This window comes from Cynocephalus volans, chromosome 2, assembly GCF_027409185.1.
Source record: "Cynocephalus volans isolate mCynVol1 chromosome 2, mCynVol1.pri, whole genome shotgun sequence".
In the NCBI taxonomy this organism is placed as follows: domain Eukaryota; kingdom Metazoa; phylum Chordata; class Mammalia; order Dermoptera; family Cynocephalidae; genus Cynocephalus; species Cynocephalus volans.
In genome coordinates, this window is record NC_084461.1 from 186570203 (window position 1) to 186596798 (window position 26596).

Here is a 26596-nt window from a genome sequence, read left to right on the forward strand (position 1 = left end):
AATCTCAATATTTTAAGTACACCCCACAGGTTTTCTTTAAGACAAAAAATATATATATATTTAAAGAGAAATGCCTTCTAAAAATGGCATAAAAGTGAAAGCTACAAGAATTACCCTGCATCTGATTTTACAGTTTAATCCAAACTGAAGTCCTGAATGGACTCATTCCCTACCTGATTTCCTAAGTAAAGGAATTTAGTAAATAACAAAGAAAGACAGGATTTAAAAAGTAGTATTCATCTTTAAAATAGTAATTTATCAACTTTTAAAGCGAGAAAATTAACACAGATTATATCTTAAGCAACAGATGACTTACTGAGGCTTTTAAGTAATAAGCAAAAACGAATTTCAAATCACTTAGTGTCAGCATCTATTTTTTAAAAATGAATAAAATACTACATACTAAAACCATATTTGCACTTGAGGTTGCCAGCTTAATTTTTGTAAATCTCTTACACATAATATGAGGTAAGGCTGCTTAAAGGTTCGGATTCCGTCTTGCTAAAAATACAGTGTGAGAATGTGTGAATTAAAGTCAATCCTGGCACTATTAGTACATTTTAATCCGATTAAACAATGTTGCATTTTAAATTTCAGGTTAAAGAAAAAGACTCATACATGTTATATGCAAAGACAATTTTAATTCTGCATTTTCCTGCAGAAACATCCATTGCCGGCTATATATGGACTGAAACTGCATTTGCCAACAACTGTGAACATTAAGAATGTTTACATGAAGTCACATGTGTTAATACATGGACATCTTCCAGCACCAACAAAATACATACATTAACACACACCAAATGGTCTTGATGGGTAAATTTGCTTCACTAGGTAATCTTATTTAGTAAAATTCACACTTTATACAGAATCTTTTTAAATCTACATTTTTATTACATATTTTTCTAAGACTTTTAATTATCTTTTTAAAACATTCATTTGATTGTAATTTTCAAGGCAATAAACAATGGTTTCATGAGTTCTAAGTTTCTTAAAGGTGTCTATAGCAATTTAAAATACAAGCTTCTTTTCAATTTGCAGCACCTGACTTAAAACAAAGTCTAAATTTATCTAATGTATTCATTAAAATTGTCACTCTTTCTCCTGTGAGAAAGATATGTTTCAGTTTCTAATTCACAGACTATATATTGAGTAAGGTGCATATTTTTTGTTTTTTGGGTTTTTTGGTGGCTGGCTAGTACGGTGCAGTAAGGTGCATATTATTTTTAATTGGTTAGTGGAATTTTTTTTTTTTTTTTGTCGTTTTTTCGTGACCGGCACTCAGCCAGTGAGTGCACCGGTCATTCCTATATAGGATCCGAACCCGCGGCGGGAGCGTCGCCGCGCTCCCAGCGCAGCACTCTACCGAGTGCGCCACGGGCTCGGCCCTGGTTAGTCGAATTTTACTCACATAATTTATAGCCAGAACAACTCCCAGTGTCTCTGAACATCCTTCCACTCAGAACAATGATAATAATGAACGTCTAAAATGGATTTGGAGTTTACCCCCACTTACCATTACCAAACATGTTTCCAAGTTTCCTTGGAAAATATGATTTTTAAATATATGCATAATATTCTACCACATGATGCACCATCACTTCTTTAACCATTTCTCAACTGTTCATTTATATTACTTGCAATTTTTTGATATTATGAATAACATTGTGATGAACACCCTCATCCACAGTTTTATGCAAGAGTCATTATTACTTTAGCATAATGTCAAAGAAGTGGCTTACTGGGTCTAATAGTGCACGTGGTTTTAAGGCTTTTAATATACTTTACCAAATAATTTCCAGAATAGCTTGAACGACTCCCACCAACAGTATGTTATTGTGCCCACAAAGTGGTCTTTGTTGGTAATAATGAAGTAAATTCAACCACAAATCTATTAGATTTTCACCCACCTCAATATTATCACACCAAAGAAGCAAGGAGACATATTATGGTTGAGGAAACCAAATTCAAATTCTGTTTTAAAAAATCACTCAGCTTTAGATCAGTAAAATTATCAACAGAAATGTTTCCCACAAAAAGTTTACAGTGTCTTTCCAAAAATAAAAAGTTAAAAAGAGAAAGAGAAAAGTCAGTACCTAATGATCAAAATTTTTTATTTGACTAAGTTCTATCTCATGCATATGAGCATGACGGTCCTCCCTGTTTATTAGACTTTGGCAATAAAAAAACAAGCAGCCTTATACAGAACAGTGAAAATACCAAGGACAAGGGCAGTCTACAGTTTTACTGTAGGATAAATATATATATATTTTCAAAGGCCTCTCTCCCTTTGGCCATATCAACTCTCTGTTCAGATCGTTGAATACAGACAAATTTTTAAAATCACTTCTTCACTTCTCCAAGATCTTCGATGCTGTCATCATCCACCTATAAAACATAATTATATTTCATGAGTTGTGATATCAGAAAAGGAAAAAATGGAAGCAATTTGCTTGAAAAGTTTATTTCTATGCATGCATACATTCCAAGTACTCACCTCTGGCCATTTTTCCTGAATGACATCAATGATGTCATCTGTAAAGTCTCCCTGAATGATGATTTCATCCTCCCCTGTTACCGAGGCACCACAGGAGAATTTCTGGGCAAAAAATCTTTGTGCTTCTTTAAGATCAATTTCTGTTTTTTTGTTTTTTTTTTTAAAGAAAAAGCAAGATTATCATTGGAATTTGGCATCTTTAGATATTTTTCCATTTTGAAATTTAATCTGCATTTTAAATTCATAAAACAGATTGTGTTAATGGGCTTCATATTCCTTTCAGAACAATAATTACAAACTACCATAGGCAGGGGTCTTAACAATTCAACTCATGATTTCAAGGTCAAATTAAGGCTCATAATAAAAACAGCATTATCCATACTATCTCTAATTCATACAGTAAGACCAAAATAAATCCAAAAACATGTTAATTCTGAGCATTACATACGTACTTTCAAGTAGAAATGAAGTTCTTTTGTTTAAGTTCCTTTTATAAAAGAAAAATTTACAGCAGAGAAAGAAAACCTTAATATTTATAATGTGGTCCAGTGATAAAAATCTGTGTTGTCACACACAGAGACCTCGGTTTACATTTCCAACCCAGTTTCACTATTCATTCAAGGCCTCCAGGCACTGAAGGGATCTGAAGCAGGACATTCTGCTGCTACCCACCTTCCCTCACCCTCTACTGTCATTCCCAGAGGGGACAAGGCATTTTGCCACCCTTTGCCACCAAGCCTGCAGAGGACAGAGAAGCACTGGTAGGCTTCGAAAGGAATCTTATCCAGCTCTCCACATTCTACATAAAATGTGCCCAGGTAGGAAGTCCAGAAAGGAAAAAGTTATATCAGTTCCCTCTACGAAAGACTTTTAAATTTCTCTAAAATTTAATTTCAAAGCTATAGTTAGAAATGCAAAACCTCATTTTGTATCTTCTTAGCAAAAAACAGACCTGTAAAGTTTTTCATGATGCCAGATAAAAAGAGAGAGAGAGAGAGAGAATATAGTTCACATATTTTAAACACACTTAAGCCCGAACTCACCAAAAGTTGCAAGACCACAAACTCTTGTTACATATTTCTTCTTTGCTCTGGGAATTTTGGCTATAGTAACCTTTTGTGGTACAGTCTTCTTTTTTTGTTTTATTTGACCCCTTCCACCTTTATTTATTAAGAAAGAGATTAGCATTAATTGTTTCATCATTACAGAATATTAAGTATTTAAATTTGTCAATTTTCAAAAGTTTTAAATTTCTTTTCTCTAATACAAAATTAATAAACACATGTATGTATTCATTCAATAACCATTTATTAAGTACTTACTATGTGCCCAGCATTGCACTAAGGGCTGAGGACCCAAAGAGGAACAGAACATAGTCCCTACCCTCCAGGCTTCACAGTCTCATAAAGGGAGACAAAAAATAACCACAGCAACCTGATATACGCTTTGGCAGGATCCGTGAATGAGGTACTACCATAATTCTGCAGAGAACTGACTTACTCTGCTTCCAGAGGACAGAAAAGGTTACTAGAGGAAGAGACATCTAAACTGGGTCTTGAAGAATAAGGAGTATCCAAGTGAAGGAAAAAGGGCTGGAAAGGTATAAGAAAGGACATTCCAGGGAGGGAACAAGTGCAGAGAGGAGAAGAGGCACCATATTTGGGAACCACACTTGTCTTGACTGAAGGATGCTTATAAACATGTAGCTGATGAAGCCAGAAGAGCAAAAGATTACATACCAGTCATTAATGGACTAGTATATTGAACTCTAGGGCTTGACTTTCTATTGTGGAAGAGGAGAAGCCTTTGAAAGACTATGCAGGAATGAAATAGCCATAGTTATGTTTTATCGGGATCACTCTAGCCATAGTGTGGAGGGTGGATCTGCAAACAGTGAGGCTGACAGAAAAGTCATTGAGGAGGCTCCTGCACTAGTTCAAACAGAAATTAATCAAAATCTAAACCAAAGCAGTGGCAACAGTAATGGCCACTGGGCACAAGACAGAGATGAAGGAGGAGAAACAACAGAATTTAGCACATTCCACCCTCCTCCCTTTAAAGGGGACAAAGAGAGAGAGAACCTAAGATAGTATTCCGGTTTCTGGCTCAGATGACTGGATAAATCATGCTGTCACTAACTAAAATGGGGAAATGAAAGAAGTCAATTTGGAACTTAGTTTAAACTAATCTGGAAGTGCTGCATTCAAGATACCTGTGGGACCATGCACACTTCCAATCTAGAGACATGGGCCAGGTCTAGAGATTTGGGAATTTTAAGTGTACAGTGGTGGCAGAAGTTAGGGATGTGACAAGAGTCATCCAGGGAGAACATGCAGAACCAGAAGATAAGAGTGCAGAATCCTGAGAAACACCAACTTTTAAGGGACAGAAGGAAGAAGAGCTGGCCAGTCAGCTCAGTTGATTAGAGCATGGTGTTATAACACCAAGGTCAAGGGTTCAGATCCCCATACCAGCCAGCCACCAAAACCAAAAAGAAGTCTGCACAGAAGAGTAAGGAGTGATAAGAGAACTAGGAAGAATGCCACAGAAATCAAGGAAGTACAACACTTCAAGAAGAGGAGAGTGCTCAAATGCTCTTATTACTTAGTGATTACCAAGCCACTGGGGACTTTTATAAGAAGAGTTTCAGTGGCATGAAAGCCGGGTCAAGACAACTGAGAAGCAAACAGTAAACAACAGAACAGATAGGAAGATAGTGAGTCTAGTCTTAGTGAAGAAATCTGGCTAAGAAGGGAAGGGGAGGGATAAGGTAGAGAGAAGTAAAGGTTCTTGGGACAGTTCTTTTTAAAGATTCAAAATCCTGAAAATAATTATGAGCTAATTTTAGTCATGGGAAGAAAAATTAATGAAGAAGAAACAGGCAGGACAGGATCCAGAGCACAAAAAACTAGTTTGAGAAGGAGCAGAGAGACAAGTATACACAACAGAGCTCAGTAAGACAGAACTTTCAATTGAGCTATCAGAAGTAATGAGAGGATAAAACCTTGAATAAATGTCCTCACCCCCATTAAACAGAATACACAGGTATTCTAGCTTACTGGTTGCTTTTTACCTATATACAGGAAAACTAAGCATGTTTTCTTAGGTCTAAACTTGCTGATAAAGCCCAAATCATACCATATACAATCATAATCCTGAGAATATGATTTTGTACCTCTCTGTGTGATATATGTGTGGAATTACAGTAACAGGTAGATGCATTCACTTTGGGAACTCTTTTATTATTCGTACCTTCCATCACAGGGAAGGTATGTTTGTACAAATCAAGACATGGATTACCTCTCTTTTGTTTTTTCTTTTCCTCTTCTTCCCCTGCTGTTCCTTGACCTTCACTAATTCCAGCTTCTTGTTTGGGTGAATTTTCTAGATATAAAAATGAAATCCAAAGGCACTGAGATTATTTCATACTAATGCTTAAAAAAAATCACCTTTGAGTATTCTTATACACAAATAGGCATTTTACCAACAATTGAGCATGACATTTATAAAGCAAATGATTATATTGCTAGTTTCCAATTAAAAAATCTAATTCTAATGTCATTATGGAAAATGTATGGTAATAAAAGAGAAAATAAAGTCTTTGATATGTGAGGATTAGGATTTTTTTAGCCACTTGAAAGATGCATAGAACATTCAGGCTTTGTAGGAGTGTCCCAGCATCTAAACATATTAATCTTATTAACATCTGGTCTTGGATAAGAGAAGCTTCTCCCTCCCCACCACCCCGCTTTCTCCAAGTCACAATCATGTCCTAGGCAGGTCACATTCAGGGCCAATCATGTAGACTGTCTACAACAACTGATTTGAGAGGTCTTATCCAACCACTGACAGTGACTGAGTAGCTACTATCCAAAAGGGCCTGATCAAGTTTAGGGGTTTATGCCTCACGGAAATAATCTGAAAATCAAAGCAGCAGGCTAGCCGGTTAGCTTAGTTGGTTAGAGCATGGCATTATAACACCAAGATCAAGGGTTTGGATCCCTGTACTGGCCAGCCACCAAAAACAAAACAAAAAACAAAAATCAAAAAATCAAAGCAGCAAAGAGTGGGACAAAACTGGGTTTAACTGAGTAGGAGTGTTCCCAGCCCAGCTTTCCCTTCTTCCTGCTACCACCTTCATTTTTACCAATCATAAAAGAAGCCATCAATTTAAGCAGATTGACTTTGTTTCTTCTCACTCCTCCCCACCTCTGGCAACTGCAATTCTATTCTTCTAGTTGCTTAGACCAAACTCTAGTCATTCCTTTTCCTCACACCCCACATCTAACACATCAGAAAATCCTGTCACTCTGCCTTCAAAATATAATTACCATCTGACCTCTTTTCACCACGTCCAGTGCTACCATTCTGGTCCAAGTCATCACCTGACTGGATTACTGCAAGAGCCTCCTTTCTGGTCTCCTGTTTTTCTGCCTATGTCCCTCTTCAGTTTACTCTTAACAGAGAAGCCAAAGTAATGCTGCTGAAATAAAAGTCAGACCTTATCACTCTTCTGCTCAAACCCATCCAAGAGCTCCTCATTTCACTCAGAGTCTTGGCTTTTCACCTACAAGATGTGGTCCTCCATTACTTCTCTGGCTTCATATCCAACTCCTCTCCCCTCCTTCAAATAGCTCTAGACACAAAGGTGTCCATGCTATTTCCTGAATATACTGTAAGTTTCTGCCTCAGGGCCTTTGCACTTGGCTGTGTCCTCTGCCTGGAATGTTCTTCCCCCAGATATCTGAAGGACTTACTCCCTCACTTCTAAAGTTCTTTAATCAAATGCCATCTTGACAGTAAAATCTTCCCTGGTCGCTACCTAAAATTTCAAATTGCTTCCCAACAAGTCGTATCTCCCCCTTTCCAGCTTATCACTATCTACATACTTGCTACATGTTTTAATTATTTCATTTGTGTCCCTTCTAGAATGTGATCTTTTGTTTATTGCTTTATCCTCAGAACTTAAAACACTTTGTAGCATATAGTATGCTCACAATAAATGTGAATATATATTTGCCCCTAAATCATTTACTTTTTTATATAAGAAAGTTGATACTTAGACCTATCTTATCTCAGGAAGAACTTTAACAGTTTTAAAGATAAATGTAATTCTCTAATACCCTACTAAAGGAGGACTTTCATATCTGTAAAATAATGTTATACATGCATTTGTTTCAGGTATGCAAGTTTGTTGAAAGAAAAAAAGTTCATACCTACAGTAAGTTTTGCAAACTCATTTGGAAAATTCTTCTCTAACCATTGTCTACATTTAGCAACATCAGGCATATATTCACAGTACTGAGAGGGAAAAACAAAAAAAAAACAGAGTCACAACAGAACATTTTCAATCAACCAAAACATTTTAATTAAAAAACACTCCCTATATGTGCTGTATAAAGAATGACAAAACTACTCCCACCTGACTTCTTATCCACAGTAAATCTGTATTCAACCAGGAAATGCCCCATGAGAAATTAAAAAGGATTAGGCACCACTCACTGTAGCAATTTACTTCCTCCCCATCAAATAGAAGGGTCATTAGAAAAAGGAACAACAAACAAAAATGTCTATTTCTTGCTTTAGGCACATAGGTGCCTCATTATTTTCATGACTTACCCATACAGCCTGACTCAGAAAATCTTATACCTAATTTATATTGTTCTTTCCCTCCTCTGCTCAGACATGTAAATTTTGGCTTTAAGGTTACTCTTGTTTTGTTAGCTGACAATTCATGAGTTCCGTGCAAAAATCCAAAATGTATATCCAAGTGCAAAAGATGTATATGTATGACTTTATAAAATTTGTAAATTTTATAAATTTATAAAAATTTGTAAGACCATAAAATTATTCTAAACCAAAGTTCTCTATAGAGGGTTGAAACTCTACTATCAAATGATAGAAAATGAAAAGTAAAAAAAGTTTTCAAGCTAGCTCTAAAGTCAAGAGTGACCTCAATGCAGAAGTTAAGAGAAAAAAATTTTAAAGAACTTACCTCTGTTGGTAATGAACAGACTGGGGAAATAAAGAGAAAAAACGATTTGAAATGTTAAATATATATACACACAGAGGGTTCATCATTACTTTTATATTTGACAAAATGCCTCATTTCTACCTTTTTCCTATAATTTTTATGTACCACTTTTCCAATGTCACTCTTCAGGGGTTTTTGGAGGTAAAACACACATGATTATATGAGATGATACTATCTTGATTTTCTGATCTAATGACTATCTCCTTCAGTTGATGGAACATCAAATTATACTATCTTGCATATATTAAGGGCTTGCCATAACCATTTCAGTGAGTCTGAAACTAAGTTAAGATGGGAGCAATTTCCCATAAAACAAAGCTTGAATGGAGCTGGTTACTTCTTTTGATAGCTTTATCAAAACAGCCACTGCTTTTTATTCATACTGACACATTTACAGACTTCAGCAGCACTTTTGCTACCATTTCTTTGCAATACACTTTTCCTTTTCTTCTTCACATTACGCTACATAAGACCATGAAATTATAAAGCTAGAAGGAACATTGATTCAATCCTGTCATTGTATAGCATGCACTGGCTAATGGACTAGAGGAACTCAAAGAGCTTCTGAATTTTAACTATTATTCTACTACTGAATCAACTGCTTATTTTGTTTTCATTTTTAAGATTTACAATGGAGTAGTTCAGTGTGCCCAGTATCTTGAGATTTCTGAGGGAGAGCAGAGGAGGTACAACATTACTAATAACAGGAATTACCACACATTGGGCATCTATTATATGCCAGGCACGTTGCTATACTTTATATTTACTATTATGTTTAATCATCACAACCCTGAAAGGTAAGAATCACATCTGTATTACAGAAGAGGAAAATGAGGCTTAGAGTAAGTAACCCACTTGTATCTGGATAAGAGGATTTGAACCGTGGTCTGTTCTTTAAGCTCATGTTCTTAACCATTAAATTAGATTACGAAAAGTGAACAGGCAACTCAACTTTGCCAGCCAGTGAAAATGATCTGCCTGCCCTCACCCCACTAACATACCACCATGTTACCACCATCATCACTATTTTATAGATGAGCCCCTAAAAAAAGTTAAAGAGCTCATCCAATGACAAAGGTGGTATGTGTCAGAAGGAAACTAGAATCTATCAGTCTAACCTAGTCTGGTCTATTCTAGGGTTCCTTCCAACAAAGCTCTCCCTAGTTAGCCAGAGCTCCATATTTTTCACAGTTCAAGTTCAAATATTAGTCAGCCATACCTTCAGAATTTAATTTTATAGGCTAAATACCATTAGAGAAAATACTCAAACTATAAAATTTTGTATACCATTTCAAATTATACTCAGTTCAGAAAAATTTTAATGCAATGAAAAAATTTGGACAATTCCTCCAAGTTCAGTTATTTGCTTTTATTTTATTTTTTAAATTTTGGGCCACAAAACAAGTCTTAATACATTTAAAAAGACTAAAATCATAGAAAGTATATTCTCTGACCACAGTAACAGAAGGAAATTTACAAAATTCACAAATGTGTGGAAATTAAACACTCTCCTCAATAAACAATGGGTAAAAAGAAAAATCAGATGGAAATTAGAGAGTACTTTGAGATAAAAATCAAAGCACAACATATCAACATTTATAGGATACAGGGCTCATGCAGTGCTTAAAGGAAAATTTATGCTTGTAAGCACCTATATTAAAAATAAGAAAAATAAGAATAATAAAAAAAATAAGAAAATAGAAAACAGAGCAAACTAAACCAAAAGCAAATATAAGTAGGAAATAACGAAGATTACAACAGAAATATATGAAATAGGGAATTAAAAAACAATAAAGAAAATCAACAAAACCAAAAGTTGATTCTTTAAAAAGATCAACAAACTTTGCAAATCTTTATCTAGACAGACCAAAAGAAAAGAAGACTAAAATTACTAAAATCAGAAAGCAAGGGCATTATTACACTGTCATTATGGTTTTTTGTGCTGGTTAAGATTTCATTTCTTTCTCTTTCTCATTTGCATTTTTGTTCTACCGGTAGTTTTGTTCTTTCTTGTATTTGTGGTAGTGATTTTTCAGATTCCAGATGCAGGACTTCCTTGAGGATTTCTTATAGGGCAGGTCATGTGATGGTGAACTCCAGCAGTTTTTGTCTGTCTGAAACATACACTATTGTTACCTCATTTCTGAAGGTTAGCTTTGCTGGGTATAGCATTCTTGGCTGGCAGTTTTTTTCTTTTAGCATTTTGAATATAACATCCCATTTTCCTCTGGGTTATAGAGTTTCTGTTGAGAAGTCTGCTGTTAGTCTGATAAGGGCTCCCTTGTAGGTGACGATGTTGTTCTCTTGCTTCTTTTAAGATTCTCCCTTTGTCTTTAAGCTTTGCCAATTTGACTATAATGTGTCTTAGAGAGGATCTTTTTGGGTTGAATCTGTTTGGGGATCTTTGAGCCTCCTCGATGCAAAGGTCCATGTCTCTCCTTATACCTGGAAAGTTTTCCATTATTATTTTGTTGAATAGGTTTTCCATATCTTTTCCTTTCTCCTCCCCTTCTGGAAAACCCATGATTTGAACATCTGTGCATTTAAGGTTGTCTGCTAGCTCTCTTAGATTTTCTTCATTTTTAAAACTTTTTCCCCCTTTTTTTTTTTTTTTGGTCTGCCTGAGTTATTTGAAAAAGACTATCTTCAAGATCAGAAATTCTTTCATTTGCTTGTTCTAGCCTGCTGCTAAGCTCTCAGTTGTGTTTTTTATTTTGTTGAATGAATGTTTTGGTTTCATGAGTTGTGCCACATTCTTTTTTAAGGTATTAATCTCTTTGTAAATTTCCTCCTTCATATCATGGATTTTTTTCCTTGTTTCATTATGTGGTCTGAGTCTTCTTGTATCTCGGTGAGTTTCCTTAAGATTGTTGCTCGGAATTCTTTTTCAGTCATTTCAAGGGTTTCCCGCTCTATAGGCCCTAGTATTTGAGAATGACTGTATTCTTTTGGTGGTGTCATATTTTCCTGGGTCTTCATATTCTAGCATCTCTATGTCAATACATCTGATAGAGCAGTTGCTTCTTCCATTACTCTGGAGTGGGCTTTGAGGAGAGAGAAGTCCTCTTCTTTTTCTGATCTCCATTGGTGACTCTCCTTGTGTCAAGGCACTTGAGTGTCTGGCAGGTTGCCTGTATGGTGGCTGTGGCATTGAGCTACTTTTGTGGCAGCAGCTGTGTTGGGCAACCCACACAGAAGTGGTGTTTTCATCCAGGGTGGGGGGTGCTGCCCTCAGTTCCTGCATAGGACCCTGGGTGCGCTCTCTTGCCTGCTACTGGGCAGCAGTTATGTGCTTTTAAAAGTCAATTTCCATCCACAGATCACTTACTCTTTGCAAAGGGATAACTGTACCTTTTCAAAGATCTAGCAGTCACCTTCAAACTTAGTTAACATCACCAACAGTGGAACAACCTGACATTATGACCTCTTGATGCAATGCAACATGAAGAATGTGAGGGACGGGGCCGGCCCCGTGGCGCACTCAGGAGAGTGCAGCGCTTGGGAGCGCAGCGACGCTCCCGCCGCGGGTTCGGATCCCATATAGGACTGGCCAGTGCACTCACTGGCTGAGTGCCGGTCATGAAAAAGACAAAAAAAAAAAAAAGAATGTGAGGGACATTCTACAAAATAATTGGCCTATATTGTTCAAAAAATATCAATGTTTTGAAATACAAGTACTGAGAAACTGTTCCAGATTAAAGGAAATTAAGGGACCTGTTGGTTGAACCCAATATATGATCTTGAATTTTCTTTTGCCATAAAGAATTATTAGGACAAAATTTTTAAAAAAAGAAAAAAAAGAATTATTAGGATAACTGAGGAATACCTCAACAAGGTCTGCAGATTAGATAATAATATTATTTCAATGTTGAGAGACAAAGAAAGCAAATGTAGTGAAATATTAACATTTGGGAAATCTGGATGAAAGATATTGAGAAATTTTTTGTCCTATTCTTGCAACTTCTCTGTAAATCTGAAATATATCCCAGAAAGTACAAAGTATTCATTGTGTAATTTTGGTCAAAGTATATAGGTGTTCAATCTTTAAATTATTCTGTACATTTAAATATTTTCATAATTAAAAGTCAGGGAAAATTTAAATATCAATGTAATTGTTAATGTTTCATACCAAAAGGAATGCTAAAAAAGATTTCTACACTAATTTCAATTCCATTTACATTTTTATAGCACCATATTTCATCAATTCTAAGACACTTTTTTTCTTCTTACGTTTGAACATTTCTGATATCTAGATCCATCTTACAACTGTTGAGATGTGACTGCTTAATCAGCAGCATTTTCTTTCTTTCTTCTTGGCACAAAAAATAATGAAGCATCTTAAAATTCATGGCTTTTACAGTAAATAAAATATAGTACATTTGACTAAAAGTTGCTCCACCTACTACTCATTGTAACTTTGTGGTAAGGGAAAACCACCTAATAAAAAATTATTATTATACACATAATAAAAAATCCAAACAGCACAAAGAGTTTATAGTAGAAAATAGGTCTCCTCCTTCCCACTCCTGATCTCCAAATGTAACTACTCCTAACAGCTTCTCATTTAAAGTTCCAGAAATAACCTATGCACATACAGGCATATGATCTCTAACCCTGCTTTTTACAGCACACTACATACTTTATTTTACATCTTGCCTTTTTACACCTAAAAAATAACCTATATTTTCCTAACTTTGGCTGCTAAAATCCATAAACAAATTGTTTAAGCCATATATAGATACCAATTTAACACATATTTCATGACAAAACAAAATGACATCTGATCACTGGAAAATACATCCCCTGCCCATTTGGCATAAACTATGAAAGTAGAAAAATAGGGTTTTGTTTGATGGTAAATTGTTCACTGTTTAATATATGTATTTACCATTTTAACCATTTCTGAGTATACAGTTAGTGGTATTAAGCTCATTCCTATTATTATAAAACCATCACCACTATGCATCTTCTGAACTTTTTAATCATTCTAAACTGAAACTCTGTACCCAATGATGGAGTTTGGATGTATTGTCCTCCCAGAACTCATGTGGAAATTTGATCCCCAATGTGGCAGTGTTGGAAACTGATTGAGTCATGGGGGTGGATCCCTCATGAATGGAATAATGCTCTCCCTAGGTGGGGGGATTAATGAGTGAGTTCTCACTCTGCTAGCTCCCGCAAGAGCTGGTTTAAAAGACCCTGACACTTCCCCTCTCTCTCGCTTCCTCTCGCCTTGTGACCTGCTTGTACTTGCTGGCTGGCTGCCTGCCATTTTCCACCATGAGTAGAAGCAGCCTGAGGCCCACGCCAGATGCAGCTGCCCCAGAATTGTAAACCAAATAAACCTCTGTTCTTTATAAATTACTCAGTCTCAAGTGTTCTGTTATAGCAACACAAAATGGACTAATATAGAAAATTGGTACCAGGAGTGGGGTGTTGCTCATAACAAATACTTGAAAACATGGAAACAGCTTTGGAACTGGGTGTTAGGCAAAGGTTGGAGGAGTTTGGAGGACTCAGAAGAAGACAAAGAGATAAGAGAAAGTTTGGAATGTCTTAAGAGACTGGTTACATGGTGGCGAGCAGAATGCTGATAGAAATGTAGACTGTAGGGCCGAGCCCGTGGCGCACTTGGTAGAGTGCTGCGCTGGGAGCGCGGCGACGCTCCCGCCGCGGGTTCGGATCCTATATAGGACTGACCGGTGCACTCACTGGCTGAGTGCCGGTCACGAAAAAACGACCAAAAAAAAAAAAAAGAAATGTAGACTGTAAAGACCCTTCTAAGGAGGTCTCAAACAGAAATAAGAAGGATTTATCAGAAACTGGATCAAAGATTACACTTGCTGTGAACTGGCAAGGAACTTGGCTGCATTATGTCCATGCCCTAAGAATTTGTTGAAGTTGGAACTTGAGAGTTGTGAACCAGGGTATTTAGCAGAAGAAATTTCTAAGCAGCAAAGCATTAAGGAAGCTGCATGGCTACTTGAAATAGCCTACTCTGAGTTATGGCGGCAAAGGCAAGACATAAAGCCAAAATTTAAAAGGGAAGCAGAATGTAAAGATTTGGAAAATTTGCAGCCTGGCCATGTGGTAGCGAAGCAGAGAGCATTTTCAGAAGGAAAATTCCATGGTAGTAAGAAGATTAACACAAAAGAAAAGGATTATCAAGAGAAGGGGGAAAAGGCCCTGAAGGCACTGCAGAAGCCTCTGGGGCCAAACCTTCCATTTCAGGCCCAAAGACAGAGGGAGACAAAATAGTCTTGGGGAACAGGCCTGAGGCACCCTCCACAGGCTCACTGCCCAGGACCACCTCGGGAAACTGCTTCCAACACCAGCACCCCAGCTGCTTTGGCTACTCCAGCTGTGGGTAAATAGGCTCCAGGTGTGGCTGGACCTGCAGCTTTGGAAAATACATGCTGCAAGCCTTGGGCAGTGTCCACGTGGTGTTAAGTCTACAGGCTCACAGAATGCCAGAGCTAGGAAGGCTTGGGGGCCTCCACCCAGATTTCAAAGGATGTATGGAAAAGTCTGACGGCCCAGGAAGAGATCTGTTGAGGGGGCAGTGTCACCACAGACAACCTTTGCTAGAGCAATGCCAAGTGGAAACATGGGGTGGGAGTTGCAGCAGAGAAACCCCATCAGCACCATATCTAGTGGAGCTGTGAGAGCAGGACTGCCATGGAGAACCCAGACCTGTAGAGCTACCAGAGTGGAACACCAGCCTGGAAAAGCCACAGGTACCAGTGCAGCCCAATGGGCTGCACCTGGCAGAACTGTGGAAGCAAGGCTGCCCGAGACTTTGGGGGCCCAGATGCCCCACTGTGTCCAGGATGCAGGACTTGGAATCAAAGATTATTTTGAAGCTTTAAGACTTAATTTCTGCCCTGCTGGGTTGCAGACTTGTTTGGGGTCTGTTTCTTTCTTCTGGCGTATTCTTCCCTTTTGGAATGGGAATGTGTACCCAATGTCTGTTCCACCATTGTATCTTGGCAGTAGATAAATTTGGTTTTGATTTTTACAGGTTCACAGGTGGAAAGAGTTTGGCCTTAGTCTCAGATGAGACTTTGGACTTTGGCCCGTGCCAGATGCAGCTGTCCCAGAATCATAAGCCAAATAAACCTCTGTTCTTTATAATTTACCCAGTCTCAGGTGTTCTGTTATAGCAACACAAAACGGACTAATACACCCACTAAACAATAACTTCACTGTTTAATGTTTAAGAAACAGCCTTTAAACTCACTCAGAAATACTGAGTACCTAACATCCTGAATGAGCTTAGACACAAACACTGCTTCTGAGCTCATAAGAACAAGGAATGAGGAGAAATAACTATCATATCACATGGCTGAATTGGGAAGACAACCAAAATAGGCACCATTAGTTATTAACTAGATCTCATGGAATTACATTAAATTTCTAAATACTCAGAAATATTAAATTAACAGTTCTACTTGGTCTATAGTAACTAATAATTTTTTTTTAAGTCCAAACCAATTTAGAGAATTTGTTTGGTTGTTTTTTACGGTTTGGGTTTTTTTGGGGTCACCATTCCTTGAGTTCCATGTAATAAAAATTGTCTTTTTGAACAGAGAATGAATAGCCAGGATCAAATAATTACCTGGAAAAATGCTGTCAGTATTTCCAATTACAAATTTCATTGTAAACATTTACCAAAATCACTAACTTTGCATACATTATGGTCAAAAACAGAAGTAAAATTTTAAAATGCAGAGCCTCAAATGAAATATTGGGAAGCATCTCCTCACTCCTTCTTAATATGAACTTGCATGAGCACACATCCTCCTTGCTTCTAGCCTCTGCACACTGAAGTTACCCTCTCTCTCTCAGAGTACAGATTCTTGCTAATTCCAGCAGCTTTTCAGTAATGTTCCTTCTGCTACCAGGCATGGAGTCTTCCAGATGAAAGCCATATATCTAGCTAAATTTGGGGCATCCTCTTTTCACAGATCTCCTTTGCACTGTTAGAGACCATTGACCTAAATGTACTCCTTTCTCCTGTGTCAGTGAAAACCAGCTCATCCAATATTCTATCACAATCTTCCCACCCAAGCCTGGAATGAGATTCATACTTTCAGCTACAAAAAGCAGAAACCTAGGGAGTCATCTCTGATCCTTCCTTCTCCTCCATCCCTTATGGTAAACCCATCATCAAGTCATGCCATTTTCCATATCCTTCTCCTATCCCCAATCTCATTTTCAGCACCCAAGTGTCTCCGTGGACAACTGCAATAATTTCTTAACTGGTCTTCCTCCAACCACACCTCACATATAATCTTTCAAAAATACAAATCTGACCTTGTCGACCCACATATTAAAAGTCTTTATACTGGTAGGATAAAGACCAAAATACTTAACATGGCCTATAAGAGTGTGCTAGTCTGGTTCCAGCCTCATTTCAGACCACATTCCTTCTTGCTGTTGGCACTATAGCCTAGCCAGCCTGGCCTTCTTTTGGTTCCTCAAACAAGTTATACTACCTCTGGCCAAAGGGACTTTATTTTTTTTTTATAGTGCAGAATTAATTAATTAATTTATTTATTTTATTTATTGAATCAAATTGATCATACATATTTTGGGGGTTCAACATTGAGATATGTTGATGAAATCAATATTACTAGCATATATATTGTTACAAATTGTAATTATTCTTTATGCCCCTTGTCCGATCTCTCCCCCTCCCCTTCTCCCTCCCCCTCCCTCCTCTAATTACCCTAGATTTCTTCTCTCCTTCTGAAAGAATAATGGTTACTCTGTTGATTTGTTGCCTAGATGATCTGTCCAATGCTGAGAGGTATGATCAGGTACCCCAATATTATCATAGAGCAGATGCTTCTTCTGTCACTCTGAAATGGGCTTTGTGGAGACATCCTCTTCTTTTCTTTCTCTCTGCTGGTGACTCTCCTTGTGTCAATACACTCCAGTGGTTGGCAGACCATCTGCGTGGTGGTTGTGGCATCTAACCACTTTCGTGGCAGCCATGATTATTGTGGTGGCTGTGGTGGGCCACCCACATGGATGTGACGTTTTTGGCACGCTCCTTGGCACTGGCAGTGTGCCGGGTTGTAGGGTGTGTCTGGTCCCTGGCTCAACTGGGTGGGCCCCGAAGTGCTGGCGCAGTGTGCCTGGTTGTGGAGGGGGGACCAGTCCCCTTCTCCATGCCTCAGGTCCCTGGGTGGGCCCTGAGGCGCTGGCGCATCGTGCCAGTTTGTGTGAGGGGGATCCGGTCCCTTTCTCCATGCCTCGGGTCCCCAGGCAGGCCCCAAGGCACTGGTGTGGCATGCCTGGATGTGGGAGTGGGGTCTGGTCCCTGGCTCCAAGTCTCCAGTTCCCAGGCAGGCCCTGAGGCATTGGTGGTGTGCCTGGGCCAGAACTAATTTTTTGTCCTTTGCTTACTTCTAAAACAGGGGAACTTCCTGTGGGAACCAGTACTTGAGCTGTGTGGTTGAGCTAAATTGATGCATTGCTGCTGTTTCCCTAGGGAAGGCTTTTTGTGCAGCTCAGAGTTTAATGGTTGACCTTATAGGTACTTCCAGCTCTCCAGAGACCTGATGGATCTGGGTTGTATAGAATCTCTGATCTGGGCCTGAGTTTTTTCATCAAACTGCACCCCATGCAATTCTGCATTCCTGACCAGTCTCCTCTGAGTGGTCCTGCACTGATTGGGGGGTGGGTTGGCTGTCCTTGCTGTGTCCCAGTGTTCTCCCGGTGGGCCCGTATCCCCCACCACCCATGCTCCAAACACTTTCCATGGGACAGGCCCTACACCAATCCCTTGCAATGACTCACTGACCTCTGAATGGCTCCCTTTTTTCAGTTGTTCTGGCTCCTCACTCCTGCATGGGTCGACAGGAACCCTATTAGTGGTCTTGCTGTCCTGGGGGCTGCCAAGGCCCTCTTCTCCCCTGTCATCTCCAAGTAACTCCATCTGAAGTGCACAGCTGCGGCTTCTGCCAGCTTCTGCTCCATGCGCTCATCGGCTCCAGCCTTAAAGCGGCCACAGCTCAAAAAGCTCAGAGCAGTTTTTTCTTTCTCTCATAGTGGTTCCTCCCGCCTTCATGAACTCCATAGTCTCTCCTCCTCTTCCCCTGAGCTCCAGCCCAAAGGGACTTTATTATTATTATTATTTTTTTTTTTTTTTTAAAGATGACAAGTAAGGGGATCTTAACCCTTGACTTGGTGTTGTCAGCACAATGCTCTCCCAAGTGAGCTAACCGGCCATCCCTATATAGGGATCCGAACCCATGGCCTTGGTGTTATCATTATCAGCACCATGCTCTCCCAAGTGAACCACGGGCTGGCTCCCACAGTGAACTTCTAACCATGCCATTCCTCTCAGCAAATGCCTGCTCATTCTTCAAGACCTTGTGATGGTTTCTTGAAGGTGATGTTGTCATGGATGGTCTTAGATTTTAATCTCAGCCCCATCATTTAAATTATCCAGAAACTTATCACCAATAAAATCAGGATGATATTTCAGTTATTGTGAAGACTAAATAATATATGCTCACATTCAATAAGCTTCAATTTTCCTTTTTTCAGTACTCCCAAGTAGAACTGGTTGGTTCCTTCTTTAATTCCCACAGCAGTCTGATCAACTCTCTAGTGTACATTTAGTACATTGTAACTCTTCTGTTAAAGCTGTGAGATTCCATTAGATAATTACCTATTACTCATTTCTATACATGGAGCACAGTGCCTGGCACACAGCAGATGCTTAAAACATGTTTCCTAAATGAATTCAAGCCGCTCTCTGAAACCCTAGTTCTAGCTGAGAGCTGAATCCAATCTTTTCTAATTTGTGTTCTCTTTTTGAAAAGGGGGAAAGGACGGGAAGGAGAAAGAATGATAAGGAATGTGCCTATGTCACTATCTCTTTCATTTTTCTCTTTAATTGGTTAGATATTCTATTTGAGGTTTTCTTTCTTTCTTTTTTAAAATTTTTTTATTATTATTATTATTTTTTTTAAATAAAAAGATGACCAGTAAGGGGATCTTAACCCTTGACTTGGTGTTGTCAGCACCACGCTCACCCAGTGAGCTAACCGGCCATCCCTATATGGGATCCGAACCCGTGGCCTTGGTGTTATCAGCACCACACTCTCCCGAGTAAGCCACGGGCTGGCCCTCTCTCTTTTTTTTTATTAGCATACTCATTGTTACAAATCATACTTATTCTTTATGCCCCTTACCTAATCTCTCCCCTCCCCCTTCCCTGTCCACCCATCCCCCTTCCCTTCCCCTTTTCCCCATTTGAGGGTTTTCTTTCTTCTCTAAGCACCCCAAGAACATTAAATATCTGAGAGAATTTACATTCAGTACAGTTTTTTTTTTTTTTTTAAAGATGACCGGTAAGAGGATCTTAACCCTTGACTTGGTGGTGTCAGCACCACGCTCTCCAAGTGAGCCACGGGTTGGCCCTTCAGTACTGTTTTAATAAGTGTATTTCTCCCCTCTCCCTTGTCCTCAAACCCAATTAATTGCTTTATCCTGTTGATTCTACCATCATACTCCCTTCCTCAACCTTCTCTTACTAATTTATGCCATTCAGTTTAACCCTCATTAATTTTGTCTAAAGTCTTATTATAGCCTGGCCAGTAAGCTTGCCTCCTTCAACTTTTATCCTGCTGCCAAATCACCTTCATGTAACTTCTCTGCTCAAAAATCTTCAGTGACTTACCATTACCTACAAATAAAGTCCTCCCAACAACTGTCTGGCCCCAAACCACACCATCATACAATTTCCTGCTACTTGGAGTCTCTTTATGAATCTCACATTACAACCAAACTGCAACTCCCTCTACACTCTCCATTACTTTCCTACCTTTCTTCCTTTGCTCCTTTGCCTGGCATGTCTGTTCTTCAGCCCTTCTGTGCTTGCCTGAAGCTACCTTTCCTTCAAATCCCCATTCAACTGTGGTTACTTCTATATAGACTTCCCTAATTCCCTACAACAGAAAGAAACATTTCCCTTCCTGTACGCCACTATGGCTAATTGTCCCAGATTTTCATTTCCTGTCTCTCTCTGCTGCCAATTTCACCTGTATCTTCCTTTCAGCACTCATCATCTGCCCTGTGTAAGTTATGTGCAGATGAAGGACAGGGCCTCTGCCAATTTACATTCCTTCACAGAACTTAGTCCAGGACCTTATACATCAAAAGTACTCAGTAAATATTTTTTACAGTCTTTGTAAATTGTTGATTTCCTATGATATGGATGCAATTAACAATGTCATCATACTTTCTTACCAAGCTGCCTAACAAAGTCCATCATTTTTACAAGATGGTAAATGTTAGAAGGAATCTAAAAGGTAGTCTAAACCCATCTCCACCATTGGTTTGTTCAACTAAGCATAAGGATATTTTTGCATCAAATGAAATCCTGCATTGTTCTTTAGTGTTCATCAGGTAGAAATGCATCTTTCAGTAGCTTCCACCTTGTAGTCCTAGTTCACTGACCCCTTGAAGTCACAGGAAACAGATCTTATCCTTTACTCACATAGGCTTTCAAATTTAAAATGTTTCACAGGTAACCATCATATAAAAATACAACAGGAACCTATATTCTGAGCATCTTGTTAAAATAAATGTACCAATTTTTTTTGTATCCCTAGTTACACTTTTACACAGTTACAGAAAAATATGACAGGATTTCTAGAGGCTGACATTCTCACTAAGCTTTCTAACTTCTCACTAATTAAGCAACTTCTCTATATGGTGAAATCCACCCAGCTCACCTCACTACAACTACACCCCAAGGATCTTTCTGGCTCTTCTCTCCCCTTTCCTTGGAAAAGCTCATATACTCTTCACCTTCAAACTATCACCACTGTGGCTAATAGTCCCAGATCCTTATTTTCTATATCTGTCTGCTGCCAATTTCAACATACTTAGATTCTTCCCTTCAGAGAAACTCAAATTCATTGTATTGAAAAAATGAGCCCATCATCCATCTCCAAATCTACTCCTTCTCAACTTCATCACTTTAGTGGTGGTCCTGTTTTTTAGTTCTCTCACTGAATCTATTTCCTTTTTCACTGTTAAAAGTTTCATCTTTTCTTTGATTATCCCTCTTTCTTTCCTTTTATTTTTTGGCTGCTGGCCAGTACAGGGATCTGAACCCTTGACCCTGGTGTTAGCAGCAGCATGCTCTGACCAAGTGAGCTAACTGGCTGGCCCTTTATTTCCTTTCACACTGCTTCCACTCTAAGCAAGGCACTCATTTACCTCAAACCTACATTTCTGAAATTGGCCTTTCAGTTCACGGCTTCTCTCTCCTCTAAACAATGCAACATATTAATCCTCTCGTCATTTTGTTATTTTCCTGCTCAAGAACCTAATAGTTCCCCATAGATGGTGAAGACTACAGCAACTCTGAACTTCTCATCTGACTTTCAGGAATAATAAATAATATTTACTGAGAACTTAACATGTGCTAAACATTGTTATGTACCTTCTATTGTATTATATCATTTATCCCTCTCAACAGCTCTCTGAAGTAGGCTCTACTGTTATCTCTATTTTATGGTTGATGGTACTGGCCCAGGTCACAGTCAGTAAAAGGCAGAGCCAGGATTTAAACTCAGACGGACTTCAGTGTCTAAAGTCTCAAACCTGAGGACAAAATGTCTCCCCAGAAATGACCCCATCCAACCTAGCCTGGTTTCTCACTATACTCCAACTCAGCACTCTATTCCAATCAGCCCTTTCTTCTCCCTCTCCTTTGAAGGTACCATATTAAATTTTGCCACCATATTGTTATGAATTCCTTTACCTTTCCTTGCAAGTTCTACCCATCACCCAAGGCTTAACTCAAACCCCATTTCCTTGAAAACTTTCCTGTTTCCCTCTGAACAAAGATCGCTCCTTTTCCTGAGCTCCTAATTCATAGTTATAGCCAGTACCACTTAATTCCCTAAGTGCTTCTCATATAACTAGACTTTAGAATCCTTAAGGAAGAAGTACACCTTTCCCCATCCTAGTGCCTGTAATATCTTTACAAAGTAGGGAGAAAAATGAAAAGACTAAACATTCCTCAAAAACATTGGGAACCTCTCATCAACACATATTATCAGTGAAGTGAATTAAATATTTAGTGAATTAAGTATTCAGTTCTTCAAAAGCCACCTTAGGAGTGACATAAGCAATTCAACAGCATAGTTTTCATAGACTGTACTTAATTCTAATGTGGCTTTCTTTCTACATTTTTATAAGGATACATCTTATAATTATGGCATGTCAATCTAACTGGTATCGTTTCTTAGTGGAACCTAAAATAATAGCACATCTTATAACATATGAATTCTTAGATTCAGTGAAATAGGGTACAAAGAATAATAGTTCTTAACTACATCTGACAAACAAGGATGAAGAAACCATACTAACCTAATACTTGTCTAATAATAATAATAGTTAGCACTTAGTGAATTAAGTTCTTGTGTTAGTTGCAGTACCAGGAGCTTCATAAGAGTCATCTGACTTAAGATGCAATCACCATCTTCATTTTACAGATATTAGGAACAGACTCCTAAACCGAGTAACTTGCCCAGGGTCACATAACTGGTAAGTTATGGAATCAGGATGCAAACCCTGGTCCATGACTCCGAAGGCAAAGAATATAACCAAATAAGATCAATATCATAACGAAACTCAACCCTACAAAAAGTTCTGCTGCCTACTCTTTTGCTGAGGTATAGAACATCAACCTTACTATCAAAGATAGTCAATAAATGATGAGTTGCTACAATTTTTGAACTCAATGACATCAATTCCCCTTCTACAATACTGAAATTCCAGATGAGGTCTCTATTGCCCTCACAAAACCTAAGGTCCATGACATTAAAAACCTTTTTGACTTCTTCACTGCTCAGTACACTGCACCTAAAACATTGCTAGACACACAGGAAATGCTCAAAAATATTTATTGAAAAAAATATATTTACTTGCCCTTTTACTATCCTGTATCTTTAGATTTTTTCTGAATTTTCCAAGATGCTAATAAAATAGAGCATTCACAATTCACAAATATTTCTGTATTAAAAAAAAAAAACATTCAGGAGAAAAATCTTGATTAAATCTAATATATGTATTACTCAAACCAAGACAACTTTCCCAAGACTGTCCTACCATCACTCTTACCTCATCTTCTCCCTGACACCCACCCTATAATATACACTATACTAATTCAAAGATGCTCACTTCTCCACTGTTATGCATCAAGCTTTTTTTTGTACATCTGTTCACTTCATCTGAGATGTCCTTCCCCACTTCCTCATCTAGTCCTTGTCATCCCTTAAGACTCAATATCTTCCAAAGAAGCCCACCTTTAATAGCCAGACTAGCACACAACATCAGGCTGAAATAATCTATTTGCACATCTCTATTCCAATTGGACTGTAAGCTCTTCCAGGCCACGTAGTAAGACATAAGTGACACAGGTCGGGAAAATCTGTTAACCCATGCCTCTTCCTCACCAGGCCCCCTCTCCCACCAGTTAAGGATTCACCAAATAACAAAGACAGATGGGGGGGTAAAAAGGCTGAAAAGGACCAAATGTGAAACTATTACTACAACGCATACAAGATAGTGACTAAAAGTCATTTTCTGCCTTCCAATACTTGCCTCCACAATAAAGAACTCGAAGCGGATAATCAGCATCTAACTTGGCACTGTTCCTCAGGTCTCCTTTGCAATCACCTCCACTGGATTCAGAAATGTCAGCAGCCATTTCACAAACCTGTGAGCAAGGAAAATAACACATTTTCACTATTTGGAACCAAGACCACAGAGGAGCAGCATTCAGGTGCAGTCTCACCCACTTCCAGTAGGAATCCCCCCACCCCAAAGCTGTTTCAATTCTCTGTTAAGTGAGAGGTAAAAGCTGCATTAGATTCATAAAGTAGGAGCAGTTGCGGCACATGGGGTGGGTGACCTCGGAAGAGACGGAGCAAAAGGTCTGAGGGTGATAATGGGAAGGATGCAAACTGAAGTAAGAAAGAAAATCTCCAAAGCAGCTGGACGAAGAGAAGCTGGAAAAGCCTAGGAAGAAGGGATGGGTCACCCGAGGTGCCCAGAGCGCAGGGTGTAAGGGCAGCTAAATCCCATAGTAGGGGCACTTAAGTCAGAAATAACGATAGGAGGGGGCGGGGTGACCAGACCCTGAGGAGGACAAGAGAAAATGGGGACAGAAGGACCAGGGAAGGGCAGAATGTAAGAACACTGGGGCGACAGGAGCGACAAGGGCGACCAGGTCTGATGCGAAGGGGCTATCCCCGGGCACCAAAAGGGGCCCCATGCGGGCGGGGGTGTGGAGACGCCCAGCCCCCTTCCTCCAGGCAGCACCTCAGCTTCCCCCACGCTCTCTACAAGCTTCTCGGAGGCGGGAAAGGCACAAGGGGTCGTACCCAGGCGATCGCACAGCCCCCACCGCCTCCGCTCCCGCTGCTACCGCCAGCTGAAGGGACACATGCAACTCCTCTCCCTCGGCCAGGGCCGCCGGAGAGCCCGTCTGCCGGGCGCGCTCCCGCGAGACAATAAAACTTTATCGCGAGATTCAGGCCGCCTCTCTGCGGATGTCGCGAGAAGCCTGAAGGCGGGGGCGCAGAGAAATTAAAGAGCATGCGCCTTCCGCTCAAGGGGGCGGGACCAAGAAGTTGAGAAACGGGCTGCGGGTAGGCTGTGCTCCTTACGCCATGGAGAAGGTGGGTTGTGGGAGATGGGGGCGCGGGAGAGGACGCGGACAGGAGACGCAGAGACATGCACGTGAGTCAGCATGACTCTCTGTTAATGGGCCCGGGGAACATTGCCCCGGTGTCTGGGGTGCATCCTGGAGTCCTGACTAACTTCCAGCCCAATGGAAAAGTCACTCCTCCGCGGGGAGATTGCAGCTGGATAAGGCGTTTACTCTCATTTCAACACCACACCCTAAATTGGAGGAATTACTGTTGAAAAGATAATATCAACGCTATTTAAATTTTTTTCATCGGCCACAATCTCACCACTCTAACAACTATTTTCTTCTCTTTTTTGTTTACTCACCACTATTCTAAGGAGGATTATTTACATCGCCTTCCTTGTGTTTACCTATCCTTATGTGTGTTCTAAATTGGAATTAATCTATCCCATCTCAGGCTTTCTCTCAGGAGTCTGAAGCCTGGTAGGTGTAACTACAGGGTCACATTTTGTGTTTTGTTTCATTTGGGGAAAATTTCTTCATATTCATACTCAGCCTGAGTCCCATTTCTGAAATGGAACTGATAATGCCACAATGCTTGCAGGGGTATGAAAGATAGGGGCATGATGACCCAAAAAAAGTGCTTTGTAGATGAAGGTTGGTCTTTTCTATTTTGCTTTATCTTGCGTTCACACCCAACTTATTTCCCTCCTTCCCTGTCAACTTCACTCACCGCCACTACTACCCATCTTTAATTTTTTGTTTACAACTTATTTTGTAGGTGCACTAAGCCATCCAGCACAATCCTTTCCACCAGAGATTCAGCCAGTGTGACCTCCACTTCGATGTTTTTCTTAAAGAAGAGTTCCCCTCCTCAGAAAGAGTCAGTTCTACATGACACTAGTGAAAGAAGAAAAGATCTTGTTCCCACCAAAGCATATTTGATTCCAATAATAATAGCTTCCGTTTATTAACACCCACCCTGGAACCGTGTTCATGTGTGGTCCAGGTAGATTCATGCCACAAAATTGTCTTAGGCTTCTTACTATGCACCAGGTTCTGTGCTAGGCACTAGGGATACTACAGTGAACAAAAGAGATAAAGTCCCTACTCTCACTAAAATTAGCAGTCTTGGACATGTTAACTGATTTAATCCTTACAAGAACCCTGTGAAGTAGGTATTATAGTCCCTAATTTTCAAATGGTAAAATCAAGGCTCAAATGTAGAAATGAATTAAGTTCACATATACTTAAGATCACATAGCATAAAGCATATTTTATTGATCTTAAAATGAACACTTATCATTTCAGTATCTCATATCAAGATGTACAGCAGTGGGCAGAGTTTTAGCATTGTGCCATCGTTTAGATGACA

At 39.3% G+C, this 26596-nt stretch overlaps 1 protein-coding gene across 2 annotated transcripts; it reads right to left on the bottom strand.

The window, feature by feature from the left end:
- Window positions 1-621: 621 nt before the first annotated feature.
- On the bottom strand, window positions 622-25094 carry DENR (density regulated re-initiation and release factor). Of its 2 annotated transcripts, none has more exons than XM_063086522.1 (8): window positions 24891-25094; window positions 24171-24285; window positions 8493-8512; window positions 7714-7798; window positions 5798-5881; window positions 3541-3657; window positions 2498-2637; window positions 622-2388 (listed from the first exon to the last, which is right to left on the bottom strand). In XM_063086522.1, exons 2-8 carry the CDS (start codon window positions 24274-24276, stop codon window positions 2344-2346), a joined length of 597 nt encoding a protein of 198 aa, XP_062942592.1. In that variant the 5' UTR covers window positions 24277-24285; window positions 24891-25094; the 3' UTR covers window positions 622-2343. The 2 variants fall into 2 exon arrangements, with proteins under 2 accessions (XP_062942592.1, XP_062942591.1); XM_063086521.1 differs by having other exon boundaries at window positions 24953-25092.
- Between the last annotated feature and the right edge of the window lie 1502 nt (window positions 25095-26596).

What these genes read in the sequence shown, in the direction of transcription:
- DENR (XM_063086522.1), bottom strand. Translation starts at nt 24,276, where the DNA reads ATGGCTGCTGACATTTCTGAATCCAGTGGAGGTGATTGCAAAGGAGAC. An exon ending in TCTGTTCATTACCAACAGAG is followed by an intron (nt 7,799 to 8,492) that starts GTAAGTTCTTTA and finishes TTTCCCTCTCAG; the next exon opens with TACTGTGAATATATGCCTGA. An exon ending in AAAGAAAAAACAAAAGAGAG is followed by an intron (nt 3,658 to 5,797) that starts GTAATCCATGTC and finishes TAATAAATAAAG; the next exon opens with GTGGAAGGGGTCAAATAAAA.